This window comes from Alexandromys fortis, unplaced genomic scaffold, assembly GCF_014885135.2.
Source record: "Alexandromys fortis isolate MF-2015 unplaced genomic scaffold, M_Fortis_MF-2015_v1.1 scaffold_9, whole genome shotgun sequence".
Classification (NCBI taxonomy): Eukaryota; Metazoa; Chordata; class Mammalia; order Rodentia; family Cricetidae; genus Alexandromys; species Alexandromys fortis.
In genome coordinates this window covers 11,091,382-11,110,698 of record NW_026067892.1, presented here as the reverse complement: position 1 = coordinate 11,110,698, position 19,317 = coordinate 11,091,382, and the positions used below count along the sequence as shown (strand labels likewise).

The window sequence follows — 19,317 nt, the reverse complement described above, 5'->3', positions numbered from 1 at the left end:
ACACTGGCGGGGCTGTGCCCAGCCAGCTTCAAAGCCACCATGGCTGTGGCTGCAGTGCCTTTTATGAGAACTGTCTCTACCCCAAGACCACCGCCTCTGAGCTCTAGGTATCTGCACACGGTTTCAAACCACTGTAAGCTAGAGATGTCAACAGAAAACATTTCTTACTTTCTGCTTAGGCAGCAAAGTCTTTAGCTTCCAGGTGCTTGGGCTGTCCCCTTCCCAAGTCTCTGAAGCGCTTTGCTGTTAAGGGAAAGGCATTTGTAAACAAGGCCAGAAAGAGATCAGAGGTCCCCTGCATGGCTGGGGACACACATCACACTCTGTCCATCTGCTGTTTGCTTTCCTCCTGGGGAAGAGATGGCTCTCCCTGAGGCAGTAAGGATGAAAGGCGGCAGGCATGGGGGTGGGAGCAAGGGGAAGGGGTGACAGCAAGCTAGTGTAGGGTCAGGGCCTGTGTAATCAGGTCTTGGGAGGGAGGTTGATCTGCTGATCTACTTCAGGCCTTTGGAATTTGGCTCAAGGGATGCCATCCTGCTGGGTTCACAGAGGAAATTCCCAGGGGCTAGAGGCGGTGGCCTAACCACAGAAGTGGGACCACTGAGGGACACACACTCAGGAAACGAGGTTGCCTTGCTGCTGTTGTGATAATGGGAATTGCCAGACCCCTGGGATGAGCAGTGCAGTCAGAACAACAGTGTGGCTCTGGGAAACAAGTCAAGGTGGCATAAGCAATTACATCATTCACTGAGAGAAGATACAGGAAACAAATCACGGTAGTTTGTACAATGCCACAACACGCATTCAACTAAAAATGATTTGGACACACACGGCTAGCTGGTCTGTAATTGGAACTACCCGTGTCTGCTACTACAGCACCGTAGGTCAAAGTCGCAGATGCAAATGTCTCTAGCATTCTGCTTTAAGGAATGTGTCTGAATCGTAGCAGGACAAAATGAGGTAGATGAGTGTATTCACAGAATCAGGGTTCTCTAATGCTGGAAACATCATTCAGAGACCCGGTTAGAAGGTGGGGTGCAGGGGCTGGAGAGATGGCTCAGTGGTTAAGAGCACTGACTGCTCTTCCAGAGGTCCTGAGTTCAATTCCCAGCAACCACATGGTGGCTCACAGTCATCTATAATGAGACCTGGCGCCCCCTTCTGGCTTGTGGGGCACACATGGAAGGAATGCTGTACACATAATAAATAAAAAAAAAATTAAAAAAAAAAAGAAGGTGGGGTGCAGTCGCATGGAACATGATGCGTCATGAGATGAAGGCGAAAAACGGAGCATCCCTGCATCCTAATACGTGAGACACAACAATCACAACAAACTCCCAAAACTCGAGTTTCAGAACAGACTTGATACTATGCAGTCAGAGACAAAGCAGAGAGAGCCAGACAACAAAGAGGAACTGAGCACACTTGATGAGGGCCCACAGGCCCCAGCAGCCTTTCCCACTCCCACCAGTCAGGTTTGCAGAGGGCCCTACACAGGGTAGGCTTAGCTGAGGAAAAAACATATATATACACTTTCCCCCCTCTTCCTGTCTATTAGAACTCACATGGCTAATTTGCCACATAGGTACAAGGACCTAGGTTCAAATCCTCAGAACCCATGTAGAATCTGGACACACAGCACTCCTACAGAAGCTGGAAGTCGGAGGTGGAAGAAACTCCAGACAGCTCGAGTAGGCCAGCTAGCCTGTCAGGCTCAGAGGCAAAACTCAAAGGGGCTTGTCTCAACTAAGCAAGATGAGGCCTAACACCCCAGGTTATGATGAAAGGCATCTTCAGAAGCTGTGATGAGCCTGGCCTCAGGTCTAGAATGTCTGTTTAGTAACAGGCTGTATCACAGCTACTTCCTCTGAATTTGAATATCCCTCCCTGGAGAGAGGAGGAGGCTCACAAAACTCCTTAGACGGTTATTACTCTGTGACATCATGTGAGCAGTGGACTCAGGGAGAGGAGACCCTCCTGCATGCTGGCTGGCACACGGCCAACACATGGATTACAGTGCAGAATAGACCACGTGTTAGGGCATCAAACAAGCCAGGCGAATGCAAAAAACAAAACCGAACCCCAGACACCAGGAGCTGGAGAATGTGTACATCCACAAAGGGGATGAGTTACCTGTTGCCCTCCTCCATTGACTAACATGCCAGAGGGAGTCCTCTAGAGAAAGAGAATTCAGAGCTGGGCTGGAGAGTGAGCTCAGCGGAGAGTACTAAGAACACATACTGCTCTTCAAGAGTTTGGTTCCCAGCACTACATCAGGTGCTTCCCAACTGCCTCAGACTACAGCTGAGGGCCCAATTCTCTGCTGGCCTCCTTGGTGGGGCACTTGCATGTACAGGTACAAACCTGCATACATGCATGCAAATAAACCCAAAAAAAAATGTGTTAAAAATAAGAAATCTAAGTTATCTTAAAGCTATAGAACCTATAGAAAACCTTAGAGCTAAGAACAACTGAAAATTCCAAAGTAGAGATGTTTTATGGAAACAAAGCATGCCTATTTGCCAAGACAGTCATGACAGTTGAGAGCTAGAGACATGAAGCTAGAAAGCAAGGCCTGCTTTGGTAGCTCTACATGTCCATTAGCTACAGTTAGGTGTTATGGTCTGTAGCTGAAATGTCCATCAGAGCGCATGTGCTGGAGGCTTGGCTCCCAGCTGGTGGTGCAGGACGTGGGGCCAGCTAGCTTCAGAAAGTGATCACTGGGATGTTTCCTTGGGGAACTAGATCTTGCCCCAACTGCTTCCTGTATCTCTTTCCTCTACTTCCTGTCCACTCTCAACCATGGATACTTTCCTTCTCTACATCTTTCCAAGAGGTCCCTGTCTATCCTTGGACTCACCATCAAGATTCAAGATGTGGCATGACATCTCTGCGAGATGATCCTTCCTCCCCTCAAAGTTACACTAGGCATTCTGTCCTAGAAAAATAAATATCATCAATCTCACGGACACTGGACAAGAGGCCTAGTCCAACCCCAAGGGGGTGGTCAGGATTTGAACACTCCTAACCCAATGCTTAACCACTTAACAATTTATACTCCCTCCCACCCTTTGGCAGAAGTGGGGACTGAGCCCAGGATTTCAAGGATGCTAGACAACCTTCCTGTCCCTGTGTGCGCTTTAGACAAACCTCAGATTCAGATTTTGGAAACATACATATATGTATGATATAAAATCTTGGAAACCTAAAAAAAAAATTGTGTGTGTATAACGAGATCTTGAGGGTAAAATGTACATCTAAAAATGAAATTCATCTTTTGTATCTACACCTTATAGACAACCTGAAAGTCACCTCACACATTACCAACTCTTTCTGTTCTCCTACGAACTGTCACAAACGTAATGTACAGAATGCTTTAGTTGTAGTGCCGGTGCTTAAGGTTTAAGATTAGGAATGTTCTGGAGCAGAGGATGCTGGGGACTCTCCAACCTCTGCCATTTTATACCCAGAAGGAACCTGTAAATACATCTTTTACCATTTTTGATCTTCTTAAACATCATGCTTATATTAGAAACCATTATAGTTTCTAATGAGACTGGTTTAAATGATAGTTTTTTTAAAACACATTTCAAATTCATGTTTAGCATTTAAATTTGCAGTTTCTTGGTCAGCACTTCTAACTTTACAAAAGAATGGTTTTATGTTTAATGTATTTTATAACAAATACAGCCAGTATCAAAAGTATCTGATTTGTGAATGATAACAATTGATAGTACCAGTTGTGCATAATTTTACTTTTTGCTTAGGAAGTTTTACAAATTCAGAGTAATAAATTCATTTTATTTTCTAAGTTCAATTATAAAAAAAAGTATTGTTTATACTTCAAAACATACAAACACTGTTATAACATTTCCAAACTTATCAGTGACAGGCTGGTGCCAAGTGTGATAAAGGAGGGAGAGTTGCCGTTAGGGAAGAAAAGAAGATTCTTGAAGATGGCTAAACAGAATTGATGGGTATTATCTACCTTAAAGCTGCTGTTTTGGCGCCCCCTGGTGGTCCAGTGAATGTGAGGAAACCCAGGAAGATTTTCTAGCTACCTTAAATCCATTTAAAATATACCAATACTAACTTTTAAATTTAGAAATACACACTGGTACCAACTAGGGTTTTTTGTTGTTTTTAAGGGTGTCTCAGTTAGGGTTTCTATTGCTGTGAAGAGACACCATGACTACGGCAACTCTTATAAAGGAAGACATGTAATTGGGGCGGGCTTATAGTCCAGAGGTTTAGTCCATCATTGTCATGGCGGCATGCAGGCAGACATGGTGCTGGAGGAGCTGAGAGTTCTAAATGATCCACAATCAACAGCAAGAAAATTGTCACACTGGGAGTGGCTTGAGCATGAGACCTCAAAACACACCTCTAGAGTGACAGTTACTACAAGGCCACATCTCCTTATAGTGCCACTCCCGATGGGCCAAGCATTCAAACAGGAGTCTATAGGGGCCATACCTACTTCAACCACCACAAAGGGCATTGCCAAAAAAGGAGCTAGCCAGAAGAGCAGGCTGTCAGCAATGTTACATAAACATCAGAAAGTATATTTAGCACCAAGTCCTTGTAGACCTCAACGATCAGACACCCTGACACTGTCACTCCAACCTCAGACACAGCTCCACCTCATCCCTTCAGTTCCTTCCAGTACTTTTTCAGCCCCTTTGGCAACTACTTTGTTGTTGAAAAAACAAAAACACAACAAAAACAGGCCACTGATTACTGATGCTGTGTTCTCATCCTTGACAACAAAAACTTAATGTGTACAGCTATATAGTAGGCCACTCTCAACATTTACTGAATTTAAAAAAAGCGTGAAGGCGTGGCATGGACGCCAGGTGTGGTGGTACACTTATTTAATCCCAGCACCTGGGAGGCAAAGCAGGCTGATCTCTGTAGGTTCAAGGCCAGATTTATCTACACAGAGAGTCTTTAAAGGAGGGTGAGGGAAATAAAGGAGGTATGGGGGAAGAGGGATGGAAAGCTACTAACAGTGAGCTTCTCTTACAAACAATGAAAATCAAATTCAACCAAGCATCATGAAAAGGTAGATCTGAGTTAGGTGGTTACACAGCTAGAGCTCTGGGACCCGTGGCACCACCATGCATCATCACTATAGCACCTGCCGCTCTGAATGCTGAGACACGGAGACAGCACAAATCAGTTCCCTTCCAGACAACACTGTGGGAATGCAGGGCTAAAGCCTCTCCTGGAATTGCATTTGGGAAGATAACAATGTGACCACACCGCTCACCCTGGCCTCTTCCCCCACCTCCAAACTACTCTGGCTTCAAACTCATGCCATGCCATCTACTTCAACAAGGGAAAAATCAGGCCTGAATTTGAATGCACTGGAGAAAATTATGTTTTTTTTTTAATTCATCTTCAAAATTCTGATTACCTATCAGAGAGTTGCAGTGCTAGAAATAGAATTGAAAGCCTTGCAGTCTAGGCAAGCTTCCTACCAGTTACATATATAAATCTCACATCTCCCCTCCGTATGTTCCTCTGTTCCTACCTAGTCAAGTTCAGTGATTTCAAACTTACTTTCCCATGAACAAAGCAAAGAGAAACACCTGAGTCCTTTAGAGTTCTAAGTGCACCATCTCTGAGCATCTTCAAAACATAAAATACATGAGGGCCAACTCTGTTACCCTGTGTCTGAGGTCTGCTCAGTGGTGTGGGTTTGAAACTACTTGTTCTCTAAAACAGAACAGATGTTGAAGAGTCATAGCTTGGGCTTGGTGAGGGCTTGTGATGTGCCAGCTCAAAGGTGGGAAGATGCTTCTGGGCTACAGTAACGATAGGGAGGGAGGGCTTCATTTCATACAACATGGCCTTTTGCTCCACACTAACCACTACTTGAAATTAAAGACTATTCCCCTTTCTAGCACAGGCACAATTAGGCTTACAGTGACCCAGTGACGACCCTAAGACAGGACGACAGTTCCACAAGAACATCAAGGACAGCTGAGAAAACTAGCCCTTCATGCACAGTAGCTACACTGCACCATGCCACAAACCATGGTGGAAAACTATCTGCACAGGGCCATGTGTGTAAGCGGCGGCTTCCCAGCCCAGTTCCTGTAGCAGAGCACCCAACATACCAAACCTGAGAGAGCATATGGCTGTCTTCCAATTCTATTCACAAACACTGAAGAGCATGTTAATTTTCACATTCATGGTTTTCTTTTTAAAAACCTATTTAAATTATAAATACATTTCTAATGAATAGACTCTGAAAAGCAGTCAATCAGTGGCTGGACCTGGTCAGCTCAGCAGCTGGCTCTCTGTTAGCAGTCATGGACAAGGATCAGATCTAGTTTTTTCACATTTCTCATTTAAAAATTTAGGCCACACAAGCTGTGTGAATATTCTCACATGAAAAAGTAATTCAGGAAAAAAAATCCTTACAAGAAAAAAATCTGTTAACCAAATAATTCATCTTAAAATACATAATTCAGAAACATGTTTGGAAAATTACAATTTTTATTCTATGCAATAAAAACAATATGCATAGACCTGGTACATAATTTTTTTAGTTTTTACTTTAGGAAAAAAAATAATGAAAAAGGTTTGTAAATCTTTGTTCCTACTACTATAAAAAGCTGTTATGATGTCAGCAATCACTTGAACGTACAAGCATCAACTCTATACATGATTTGTCCCTAGGAATCACTTCATCTAATGAGTCTGAAAGCTTCTTTGAATCCGCAGTTACGCCACAGCTTTGCCATAGCTGTGAAAGCAGCTCCTGGGCCCAGAACACGAGAGGCACACACTTGCACGTAACAGTCATCAGTGTAAAAACTTTACACACCCATGGTATTGTTATCAGTGTAAAAACTTCACAAAACCTCACGTAACTGTTACGAGTGTAAAAGTTACTTCACAGTCTGTCTACCTCCATCAAACCCAGAATGATTCATCCCCACTACGTGCAGATGCACGGGCAGTCTCATTCCCAGTTCTTAAGGAAAACGCAGAACTCTGCAAGATCTTCCACTGTCAGGGCTTGAGATTATAACAGAATGTATTCAACAGGCAGAAGTCCATGGGCTACAGAAAAAGGAACTGAATATCAAGTGTTAACCGACCTTATCCTTTCTACTTTGACAGCTTAAGGCATTGAGACCTAATTGGTTTCTTGTGCCTAGTAACAAAGACAACTCCATCTTCTATCTTTTAATCCTCAGAGATGTCTTCTGATCGTTTCACACTGCGACGGATGAGATCACTTCGTCCAACTTCAGCCATTTGCTCTTCCCAAGACTTCATTTCATTATCATAACGAATTCTATCATCTTTAGCAAGCTGAATGTATACCTGAGAAAGAGTGTTAAAATATTTTATTTAGAAAAGAGTAATTAATCTCTGGAATGCTTCCATCTACACAGAAACTATATCACTATTCTCCATGCACTAAAGGAGAATATAGAAATAATTTTAAATAAAATGTAAGGAGAAAAGGTTAAGAGAGAAAGTATTTAAGAAAGTGTTCTCCATCAGAAAAATTATCCACCATGATCAAGTTGGCTACCTCCCAGAGATGCAGAGATGGTTCAACAAATGAAAATCTGTCAATGTAATCCACATATAAACTAACTGAAAAAAAAAAAAAAAAAAACCCACACAATCATTCAATAAAATCATAAAAAAAAAAAAAAAAAAAAAAAAAAAAAAAAAAAAAAAAAAAAAAAAAAAAAAAAAAAAAAAAAACCCACACAATCATCTCATTAGATGCTGGAAAAAAAAAACCTTCAACAAAATACAACATCCCTTCATGATAAAGGTCTTGGAGAGAGCAGGGATACAAAGAACATACCTAAACATAATAAAGGTAATATACAGCAGGCCAACAGCCCACATCAAACTAAATAGAAAGAAACTCAAAGCGATCCCACTGAAATCAGGAACAATACAAGGTTGTCAACTCTCTCCATATCTATTCAACATAGTTTTTGAGGTCCTAGCTAGAGCAAGACGACAACAAGGAGATCAAAGGAATACAAATCAAAAAAGAAGTCAAACTCTCACTATTTGCTGATATGATAGTTTACATAAGCGACCCCAAAAATTCTACCAAGAGACTTCTACAACTCATAAACACTTTCAGTAATGTAGCAGGCTACAAGATTAACTCAAAAAAAAAGAATCAGTAGCCCTCCTTTACACAGATGATAAATGGGCTGAGAAAAGAAAATAGAGAAACATCACCCTTCACAATAGCCACAAATAACATAAAATATCTTCGAGTAACTCTAACCAAACAAGTAAAAGACCTGTATGACAAGAACTTCAAATATTTGAAGAAAGAAATTGAAGAAGAAACCAGAAAATGAAAAGATCTCCCATACTCTTGGGTAGGAAGAATTAACATAGTAAAAATGGCAATCTTACCAAAAGCAATCTACTGATTCAATGTAATGCCCATCCCAGGATAGCCTAAACAATCCTATACAATAAAGGAACTTCTGGAGGCATCACAATCCCTGACTTCAGACTCTATTACAGAGATACAGTACTGAAAACAGCCTGGTATTAGCATAAGAACAGACAGGAGGACCAATGGAACTGAGTCAAAAACCTACAATTACAAATACCTAATTTTTGACAAAGAAGAAAAAAATATCAAATGGAAAAAGGAAAGCATATTTAACAAATGGTGCTGGCATAACTGGATATCAACATGTAGAAGAATGAAAATAGACCCATATCTATCACCATGCACAAAACTCAAGTCCAAATGGATCAAAGACCTCAACATAAACCCAGCCACACTGAACCTTATAGAAGAGAAAGGGGGAAATACACTTGAACACATTGGCTCAGGAAACCACTTCATAAATAGAACCCCAGCAGCACAGACGCTGAGAGAAACAATTAATAATGGGACCTCCTGAAACTGAGAAGCTTCTGTAAAGCAAAGGACATGGTCAATAAGACAAAACAGCAGCCTACAGAATGGGAAAAGATCTTCACCAATCCCACATGAGACAGAGGGCTGCTGATTTCCAAATTATACAAAGAACTCAAAAAACTGGTCATCAAAAGAACAAATAATCCAATAAAAAAAAATGGGGTACAGCTCTAAACAGAGAATTCTCAACAGAGGAATCTAAAATGGTTGAAAGACACTTAAAAAAATGTTCAACATCCTTAGCCATCAGAGAAATGCAAATCAAAACAACTCTGAGATTCCATCTTATACCTGGAAGATGGCCAAGATCAAAAACACTAATGACAACTTACTGGAGAAGATGTGGGGTAAAGGGAACACTCCTCCATTGCTGGTAGGAGTGCAAACTGGTACAGCCAATTAGGATTTCCGTATGGCGATTTCTCAGAAAATTAGGAAACAACCTAGCTCAAAGACCCAGCAATACCACTTTTGGGCATATACCCAAAGGATGCTCAATCGTACCACAAGGACATGTGCTCAACTATGTTCATAGCAGCTTTGTTTGTCATAGCCAGAACATGGACACAATCTAAACGCCCCTCAACCGAAGAATGGATAAGGAAAATGTAATGGAGTGCTACACAGCAGAAAAAAAAAATGACATCTTGACATTTGAGGGCAAATGGATGGATCTAGAAAGCATCATATTGAGTGAAGTAACCCAGACCCAGAAAGACAATTATCATATGTACTCACTCATAAGTGGCTTTTAGACATAAAGCCAAAAAAAAAAAAAAAAAAAGAGCAAGCCTACAATTCACAAGAGACATACATGGACCTAATTTACCTGGGAAGTAGAAAAAGACAAGATCTCCTGAGTACATTTGGAGCACGGAGACCATGGGAGAGGGCAGAATGGGAGGAGAGAAGAGAAAAATATATACCTCAACAAAAGCAATTAAAAAGAAGTGTTGTCCAAGGGTAGGTAGGTTGTTAATTTAGGAACTTAGGGGAGAGAAGAGGGAGGGCAGGTGGGACAAGACATGTTTTAAATGTTAGTTTATTTACTGACATCCTCCAAGCTGGCCTTAATGAAGACAGTCTCTGAGTACTGCCTTCACTGGCACTGCTACATGAGCAAGCCTAATCTGAAGTACTCGAAGGTACTCTAAACGGACACATAAAGCCGAAACTGTACTACTCACCTGCCTTTCATCACTAGATAGATTTTTCCAAGCCTGATTTATAGTCTTCAGTTTTCCCTGTAAGATAACAGTTAAGATGTACACACCTAAGAAGGCAGCAAAAGAGACCATTCCCCATTTACCCCAACAAAGAACTCAGCTGTCATTCACAAGCAACATCCACTGACTTATTTCTACTGGACTGTTACATTTTCATTTACATTTTGAAATGTAACGGGACTATGAAATACGATGAGCTATCCCTTTTAATCAAAAATGTCTGTATTCATCTCCACTCTGTCATAAACTAACTTCACAGGTTGTTTTCTTCCCTGTAGCTGTTTTTTATTCTAAATTTTGTGCATAGATATTTAGGCATCACTCTAGGCATGGAGAAACAGTCCTTAATTCTACTCACCTGATCAGCTAACCTAGGTGGTATCACAGCAAAGAGGCCACTTTACATTCCTTAGACTTTGTTCACATAAAGTCATAGGAGGCAGGGGGGATGACAAAACATGGTTGTTTTGCAATTTCCTCCAAACTCTATCAAATAAAGCTTAAGGCATAAATGCATGTGGACAATAACCAACGGAAGAGGGCAGTACCCACCTGAACTGTGGACAGTAGCAGGCTGGAATGGTAACTGAACTGACTGACACTGGTTGCAGTGCCCAGAGGCAGTAAGGAGAACCTGGGAGCACCAGATTTACAAGGCAAAATCCAGTGTCCCAGAGGCAGGACTGGGTGGGAGTCACAGAGGGTAAGGTGAAAAAAAGCTTAAATGCCCACCATGGCAGATTCCAGACATTCACATTCTCAAGAGAGTAAAACAATCACAGTGAAGAATAGGCACTCTTGAGGACAATGGCATCTTGCAAAAAGACAAGGGAAATACATGAAAACATACAGTATCTAGGGGACAGGGAAGGAAGTCCAAAAAACAAAAATGAGAAGACACTCAGAAGGTCTATACACAAATACAAGCTATATAGAGTCTAAAAAGAAAGCAACAAGCAAAAGAAGTCAAATCAAAAAGAACCCAAACTCAAACTGGTTTTATCTAAAAATTTCTAAAATGATTTTTCTTTGTGTACACACATATGTATGTGCACACATGATAAAGATTAGAAGACAATTTACAGGAGCCAGTTCTCACCATCCGCCATGCAGGTCTGGGGAACTCAAACCCAGGTAAGGTGCCTTTACCAGATGACCACCCCATCAGCTCAGAGGTTTTTTTTTTTTTTTTGCCTTATTTATTTGTTATTTATTTTTATTGTTTACTTTTTGTTTTGTTTTGGTTTTTCGAGACAAGGTTTTTCTAACAGTCCTGGCTGTCCTGGAACTTGCTCTGTATACCATGCTGGCCTTGAACTCAATGAGATACACCTGTTTCTGCCTCCCAAGTGCTGGGATTAAAGGCTTACGCCATCACTACCTGGCTCAGAATTTTTTAATCTGTCGTTCTGGGGACAACCTAGGTGGCCTCATACTCTTGATCTTTCTAACTCAACTACCCAACTGGCTGATTGTATTTCTCAAAGATCACAGTGGCTGGTAAACCAATGATAATCCTGAAATGCCGAAGAAACATAATTTTCAAACCATAACTCAATGGCCAATCTAAAAACACAGGAAAAAGGCAGTTTTTCGATATGCAAAACTTGAAATATTGTCCACATAATGAGAATAAACCAGGAAATATAAGCAAAGGCACAAGAGCACTGATGCAGGAGCTTGGCATGCTGGTGTACACTGGACAGATGGCAGCCACCAATCTGGAATAAACCAGAAGCTTCAAACTGATCTGACATCAAACTAAACGTACTGAGCTAGTGAGCACTGACAAACTGGGATTCAAAAAAGATCGTAAATGAAACTGGGTAATTTCAATAATGTTTCCTTTGTAAATATGCTGGGGATTAACTGCCTATAAGCCCCTCCTGCATGTGTATGCATATGTGTTATTACCTATGTGCATCTGTATGTATATGTATCTATGTGTTTGTGTGCACCTGTGCATGCACATATGCATATGTGTACACACATCTATGTATGTGAGTTTGGGGGGGGGGGCAGACATTAGGAGGCTGGAGTGTTTGCAGATGTTCTCAGGTGGCTCAAGCTGGCCTAGAATTCTCTTTATCATCTAGGACAGCCTTGATCTCTCAAGGACTGGGAGCACAAACATGAGCCACCCATCTAACTTAGCCAGTATTTTTAAATGAATAAAATCATAGTCAAGTTATATTCCCATTACTAAGGACAAGACCCAGTCATTCAGGCTGATGGGTAATTCTAGGGTACAGCCTGCAAGCCAGAATGGATGTATTAAAAGTTCTCACCAGCAGAGAGCTTTCCTATAGCAGTTTTTAAAACAAAAACATAAATGTACCTAGACCCAGAGTAAATCAGTGACTGAAATCTCAAGGTCCAAATCAGAAGCAGGAGAGAGCACGAAAAAGGAACTCAGGACCGCGAGGGGTGCACCCACACACTGAGACAATGGGGATGTTCTATCGGGAACTCACCAAGGCCAGCTGGCCTGGGTCTGAAAAAAGCCCGGGATAAAACCGATCTCGCTGAACATAGCGGACATTGAGGACTACTGAGAACTCAAGAACAATGGCAATGGGTTTTTGATCCTACTGCACATACTGGCTTTGGGGGAGCCTAGGCAGTTTGGATGCTCACCTTACTAGACCTGGATGGAGGTGGGTGGTCCTTGGACTTCCCACAGGTCAGGGAACCCTGATTGCTCTTTGGGCTGATCGGGGGAGGGGAAGGGAAATGGGAGGCAGTAGTGGGGAGGAGGCAGAAATCTTTAATAAATAAATAAATTAAAAAAAAATAACATGGGTGGTTCAGTATTCATTGAATGTCCCTCCCAATGCTGTTCTGTGTTTCTGTCTCTTATTTCTCTCATAGCCTTTGCTTAATAGTTCTAATCCTCGTACTCTTACCCTGGAAGGTACAAATTTTGTCGAGGCTGGATCCCAACAGGTGTAACCAATCTTGTTAAAGGACAAAGCATGAAGAGAGCTCATGCCCAACCCCAGAACTAATCTCATTCTTTCTGGGGGTGCTGACAATGAAAAGCTGCAGGACCAGAGCATTTCTAGAAGAATCTTAACTTCTCATGATACAAATGTATTATGTCTCCCCTGCTCCCAGACAGAGTTTCCTGTCCTGGAACTCACTCTGTAGACCAGGCTGCCTCGACCTCAGAGATCCACTTGCCTCTGCCTCCCGAGTGCTGGGATTTAAGGTGTCTGCTACCACCTCCCAGCTTAGTGTTATGTCTCTCTCTTTTCTTCTTTTCTCTTCTCTCTCTTTTCTTCCCAAGACAGGGTTTCTCTGTGTAACAATCCTGGCTGTCCTGGAACTCAATCTGTAGACTGGGCTGGCCTAGAACTCACATAGATCCACCTGCCTCTCCATTCTGGGATTAAAGGCATAGGCCGCCATCACCAGACATGTTATGTCTCTTAAATATAAAGGGTTTATGTTATATAGAGTTGTGTGTGTCTGTATAAGCCATAAAAACAGAAAGGTAACTTAATTAGAAATGTTTTCAAAGTTGTTCTAGTGTGTATGCATAAAGTATATATGGCAACCTATAGTCACCATACACCCAACCGTATAGTAAGAACAAGAACTTATGTTGTTCCAGTGCTGGCAATCAAACCCGAGGTATCACACAGACCCAGCTAGTTCTGCCAGTGAACTATACGCTCAGCTCCAAGGATTTTTTATTGTTGTTCAAAGAGATACAATAAACTTCCACATTTTCTATTTTCTTCATTATGTGACATGATAGACATACAACTTCTTACATGATTTTAAACTAAAACACAAACCTACGAACAACCTGCAGCCCTGCTTACCTGAGAAGACTCTTCTTTACTCTCTTGGAAGCATTCGGATACATAAATGTTGTATGCTGATCGAGGTCTTTTTGGTTTTCCAAGCAAAGTTAATTCCTAAATAATAATAAAAGCGTCAGATACAGATACTGGGAAGCCTAATATCTAACAATTCACTACAATGTATAACAGAATCCAGGTGCTGATAGGAATGACAGCCTGTGGCACCATTTGTATATAAAGTATGTCTTTCCCAAGCATACTATCTTAAAAACTATAATAGAATAAGGCATTTCTCCACACAGAAAGGTATTTCCTTTACGTGTTAGTTTTGTAGCTTCCATGAACTGAATCATTGTATTCACATATAAATTTTCTTAAAACATGTTTTTAATCGCGGTTTCCTCCTTGCAGGATACATAATCATATTGGCCCAATCAATACGTGCCTCCACTGAGGCTCATAAACACAGGACTATTTGTAACCTTATCTCACCCCTTCTCTTAATACTCGTAACATTAAAAATTCCAAAGATGTATTCAACTCTTAGCAGGTGCCAAGAAGGGGAACCACAGGATGGGCATGCAGCATCTCTTGCACTTGGTCCCATATTCACTGTGATAGATACTACACTCTCCTATTGATTTTCTGTATTTGGAGACTAGCAGTATCTGAATTTATAAAATCCTAGGGTGGGTGAGATGACACAGCAAATAAAGGTATGTATTGCACAACCCTGTAAAGGTGAAAGGACAAAATCAACTTCACAGTTGTCCTCTGACCCGTAAGTCAGACCCCTCCCCCACACTGCATACACATATACAAAATTTAATAATAAAACAAAGGGGGGAGGGGTCTGGGAGGGGTTAGCAGACCAAGGGTATTAAATACCTAAGATCTTATCTACATAAGCTTTATTACAAAAACCATAACAGCATTCCCTAAATAAAGAAAAATGTAGCTTGACTTGGAAACAGTGGCCTTCATATAAATTAATACAAATTAGGAAACAAAAAACTTAAGCATGCAGATAGAAGTTTTAATAGTTATTTCTTTAAAAGGAAATAGAATCCTACTTGAAGAACTGGCATTTTCCTGATATGCTAATGAAGGAATTTAGTATGGTTAGCAACATTCAAATTCATGGTCCTCTACAGACAATTCAAATGTGAAAGTTACTCTAGAAGGAAGACTCAGAGTGAAGATTCTAACTGTGCATCATTCACTTGTTTCATAACTCAAGCTTCGGACCAATCCTACGGACTGTTGCAACCAGGACTTCCCAGACACACCATGTGAGCTATAACATCCTGCCTGTCTAAATGGTGTGCCCAAGTGCTCCGCTGTCACCTCTGCCGTCACTGACACAAGGGAGAACTACCTAGATTCTTGGTTGACGTTTTTCCACAGGAAAAGAGTATTTCAATGATACTTACTCTCTTTTTTACTGAAGCTTTCTTTTTTAAACGTTTTTGCCTTCCTTCTTTCTCAAAAGATACCAACTGATTTGGCGTTAGCTGGTCTTTAAACTTGCTCATAGCTTCTTTGTACGTTTTCCATTCTGCCTTAAAATCAGCTTCATACACCTATACATTAAAAACCCAAATAAAAATCAATGAACCAGTCAGTTCTGGCAAGCTCAACACATCACATTTGCCAAGGACAAACAGGTGAAAATGTGCTCTGAGATTTACTTTTCAAACTCTTGCTAATCAAGGTGCAAGTACAGCAACTGACCATCCTTCCTCATTGTTGTCAACTACTAACCTACACTCTACCCATCCATATCAACATCATTTATGAAACAAATGGTATAGAACACCTGTGTGGATATGACTGTTAAGGAAAGAGAACACTAAGATGATAACACAGTTGGGAAAGTGCTTGCCATGGCCAGTGTCCACAACCCTCACGCTGGGAATGGGGTGGGGGCAGAGAGGGGTGGATCCCCGGAGTTTGCCAGCCAGCCAGTTTAGATCAGTTGGCAAGCTATGAGCACAAGCAGAGACCCCCGTCTAAAAGAAAAAAGTATGAGCTAACTAGTCTTTGAAAAAGCTTACATCCCTAACTACACAACTACTGAAAACATAAACGCTTACTTTTTTTTCTTCATCCGGTAGTTCCCTCCATGCAGCCCCAATTTTTCTAATCAGTTCTGAAAGTTTTGCATCTACAAATTAGAACAGAATCAAAATGGATGTCTCAATTTTATTTCTTAGGGGTTAACGTCTACAGCTTTTGAAAATAGCCTAGTGGCTCACTCTAAAAATCAAGCTAATTACATACATCTCTACACCCTCCAGACACAATTTTACCTAGAAATGCTAGGAAACTGTTTACCAAAGACAATTTTACCTAGAAATGCTAGGAAACTGTTTACCAAAGACAGCCCTTGGAAAGCCACTGCTACTGTAAGCACCCGAGAAATCAACTGCTTCGGGTTTCTTACTTCTGTATTTCAATCGAAACATTTTGTCACGTCTTTCAGAAATCATTGTTAGTAACCCCAAATAAACTACAAATTAGTCTTATTGATACAATATCATCTTGCATTTCTTTTTTTTTTAATATTTATTTATTATGTATACAATATTCTGTCTGTGTCTATGCCTGCAGGCCAGAAGAGGGCACCAGACCTCATTACAGATGGTTGTGAGCCACCATGTGGTTGCCGGGAATTGAACTCAGGACCTTTGGAAGAGCAGGCAATGCTCTTAACCTCTGAGCCATCTCTCCAGCCCCCTCATCTTGCATTTCAATTATAGAAATACCATTCAGATATAAAACTATTATAAAATTAACCCATTATTCTCCAGTCCTTTGTCTTACCCGGGGACACAACTGTTTATCGACCATGCCTTAGTGCCAAGTGTTACATTTTAGAAGACAGGAGTATGGGTATAAGCATGTCTCTTAAAAGTTCACTGTCTGTCCCTTACCTCCAACAGAAGAACTTTAATTACAGCTCACATGATTTTCACAAGTGCCCCGTGAGGTACTTTAAGTAAAAGGGCATTGGAAATCTTAGGAACAACCGACTTATTCAGCTATTAACTTAATTACTCAAATGAAGGCCCGACAATCCTTTCTTAGACTACCTGGAAATATTTCCTACTTGCCAATCTTTTCTTTCTTTTTTTTTCAAGAACTCAGATAATTTTCAACGAAGCTAGCAATGATCTGTATAGACCATTATATTTTACAGAACACTTCCTGGTAAGTTATTTTATTGCACCTTTACAATGTCCTATTGAAGAAGCAAGTGCTATGCAAGAGATAAATGAATTCGCAGGGCCATGGTGGTGCACACCTTTAATGCCAGCGGAGCACTTGGGAGGCAGAGGCAGGCAGATCTCAGTGAGTTCGAGACCAGCCTGGTCTACTCACTTTGTAGGACAGCCAGAACTATTACAAATCCTGCCTCAAAAAAAAATCAAAGTGCGAGAGAGCGAGTGAGAAAGAAATAAATTCGTCGGCGGGTCTTCTAAGCCCAGGGCAACTAGATCTCAACTTTATCTTTTTTCTCTAGAGTGCTCTCCACTCTACGGGTTATTTTTAAAAATACTGTTCTCGTTTCTCATTTGTATTCAAAGAATTTCTATTAGTTATAAGATATTATACAGACCATTAAAGAAAATGACTGTTGCCAGATGCTCTGGTAGTGCAAATCAAGATTTCAGTTAAAAAAGAAAATCACGTTAGAGAAGAGCATTAAGTCACAAACTTCTTACCTGGGTGTTTAGCTTTAAATCTGGGTAGCTGTTCTGTAGAAAATCGAAGGTATGAAGTCATTGGTTTCTTTGGATGATTACCCGCGTTGGATGAAAAACATTTCGGAATACAGACAAGGCTACATGCGGATTAAAGAATCGAATGTCAGAAGGTCAGCTATTTACCTCTCCTGTACACAGACCTCACGTTCTAAATAGAACGTCAGCCAAGGCGCTAAATAACCAACACCTTCGCCAGAAATGCTAATAACCTTTATTTCTCTCTCCTCTGCTGCGCTAAGAATAAATTCAAGGGTTTCATTTGTAGAAGCACGTTAAAAAGTGCTCTACAATCAGCTACTCCCCAGCCTTAAGATTTACTTTAAAAGTCTGCCCTAACCAAGTAAGAGACTGCTGGGGCTGTAGCCTGCAAACGCGGCGCCCTGGGTGACCTAGACAAACGAAAGAGGGGGCTGCTGGTTTGAAGCACCAGTCCTGGCGCCCTGGGGGGCCTAGCCAAACAGAAGGAGCTGCAGGGCTAAAGCACAAACCCTGGCCCCTGGGTGACCTAGCCAAACAGAAGGGGCTGCTGCGTTAAAGCACAAATCTGGCAGTAAGAACAGAACAGGGGCGAGCGTTCCGCGCCACAGCTCCGGCCCCGCCTCCAGGGCACGAGAGGAAGGCGGGAGCCCTGGGCGCCCAAAGGTAGAAGGTGACAGGAAGTGGGGGTCGGGCACCAAAAGCGCAAGGCCCCTGCGCCCCGGAGAGTCGGGTGGAACGAGAGGACAGACGGATGATGGACGTGCGGCGCCTGTCGCCCCGCGGCCTACCTGAGAGGCGAGGGCAGGCGACCCCCGCAGCCCGCGCACATCTCGGCCCCCGATCGTCCGAGTGCCCTTAGCGCACCCCACATTCCCCGGAACAGCGCCATCGCTCGGGCCGACGAGGCGCTGGCGCGGCACCGCTTGCGGGCAGCCGTCGTGGTACACACCGCGGTGTCCACACAGCCGAACAAGCCGCGTGGGAGCCCCGGGCGTTTGCTATCATGCCCGCCGCGCGCGGGGCACTGTGGGAAGCCCGGACTTCCGGTCTGAGGCAGGTGGCGGGGCGGACCGAAAGCGGTGTACGTCCGTCCCCCTCCTTCCCCCGGTGGGCGGGGCTGGGAAGGGGCGGAGCCCGCCCTGGAGGGCTTGGTCCGGAGCTGGTGTTTCTAAGCCGCTGGGGCTGCTGGCCGCCCAGCTGTGTGTTGTTTGCGGCTTGCAGGCTGTTGGGGGACAGGGTCCTCACCCCCCAGCTCAGGTCAGTGACGCTGGTGCTGCGATTTGTGTCACAGTGCCTGGCCCTTGAGGTCAGATAAGAGTGGTACTGCAGATGCCCGAGCCGCAGAATGCCTGAATCCCACTGTGTCTCCTCTGAGCCCACAGGAAAGCACGGGGCTACTAGAGGGTGGAGGAGCGGGAGGTGTGGTCATGAAACTCATCCCTCTGAACGCCGTCTTCTCTTTTATAATTAATAGAAAGGGGTTCCCAGGATGTCACAGTGAGTAGAGGCGCTTGACCTCAAAGCTGGCAAGTCGAGTTCAATGCCATGGTGTGAAAGAGAACCAGTTCAAGCAAATTGCCCTCTGACGTATA

General features: G+C 42.5%; 1 protein-coding gene across 1 annotated transcript; it reads right to left on the bottom strand.

Annotated features, from left to right (window-relative positions):
* Positions 1 to 3,734: 3,734 nt before the first annotated feature.
* Tfam (transcription factor A, mitochondrial) lies at positions 3,735 to 18,764 on the bottom strand. Its single transcript, XM_050141539.1, has 7 exons — positions 18,514 to 18,764; positions 17,705 to 17,823; positions 16,073 to 16,143; positions 15,410 to 15,559; positions 13,995 to 14,090; positions 10,126 to 10,182; positions 3,735 to 7,344 (listed from the first exon to the last, which is right to left on the bottom strand). The coding sequence occupies exons 1-7, from the start codon at positions 18,612 to 18,614 to the stop codon at positions 7,204 to 7,206; spliced, it is 735 nt and encodes a 244-aa protein (XP_049997496.1). The 5' UTR covers positions 18,615 to 18,764; the 3' UTR covers positions 3,735 to 7,203.
* Between the last annotated feature and the right edge of the window lie 553 nt (positions 18,765 to 19,317).

Coding starts and splice junctions, on each gene's coding strand:
- Tfam (XM_050141539.1), bottom strand. CDS start 18,614: ATGGCGCTGTTCCGGGGAATGTGGGGTGCGCTAAGGGCACTCGGACGA. Junction 17,824..18,513: donor CGCCTGCCCTCGCCTCTCAG/GTAGGCCGCGGG, acceptor ATCCGCATGTAG/CCTTGTCTGTATTCCGAAAT. Junction 16,144..17,704: donor ATTTAAAGCTAAACACCCAG/GTAAGAAGTTTG, acceptor TCTAATTTGTAG/ATGCAAAACTTTCAGAACTG.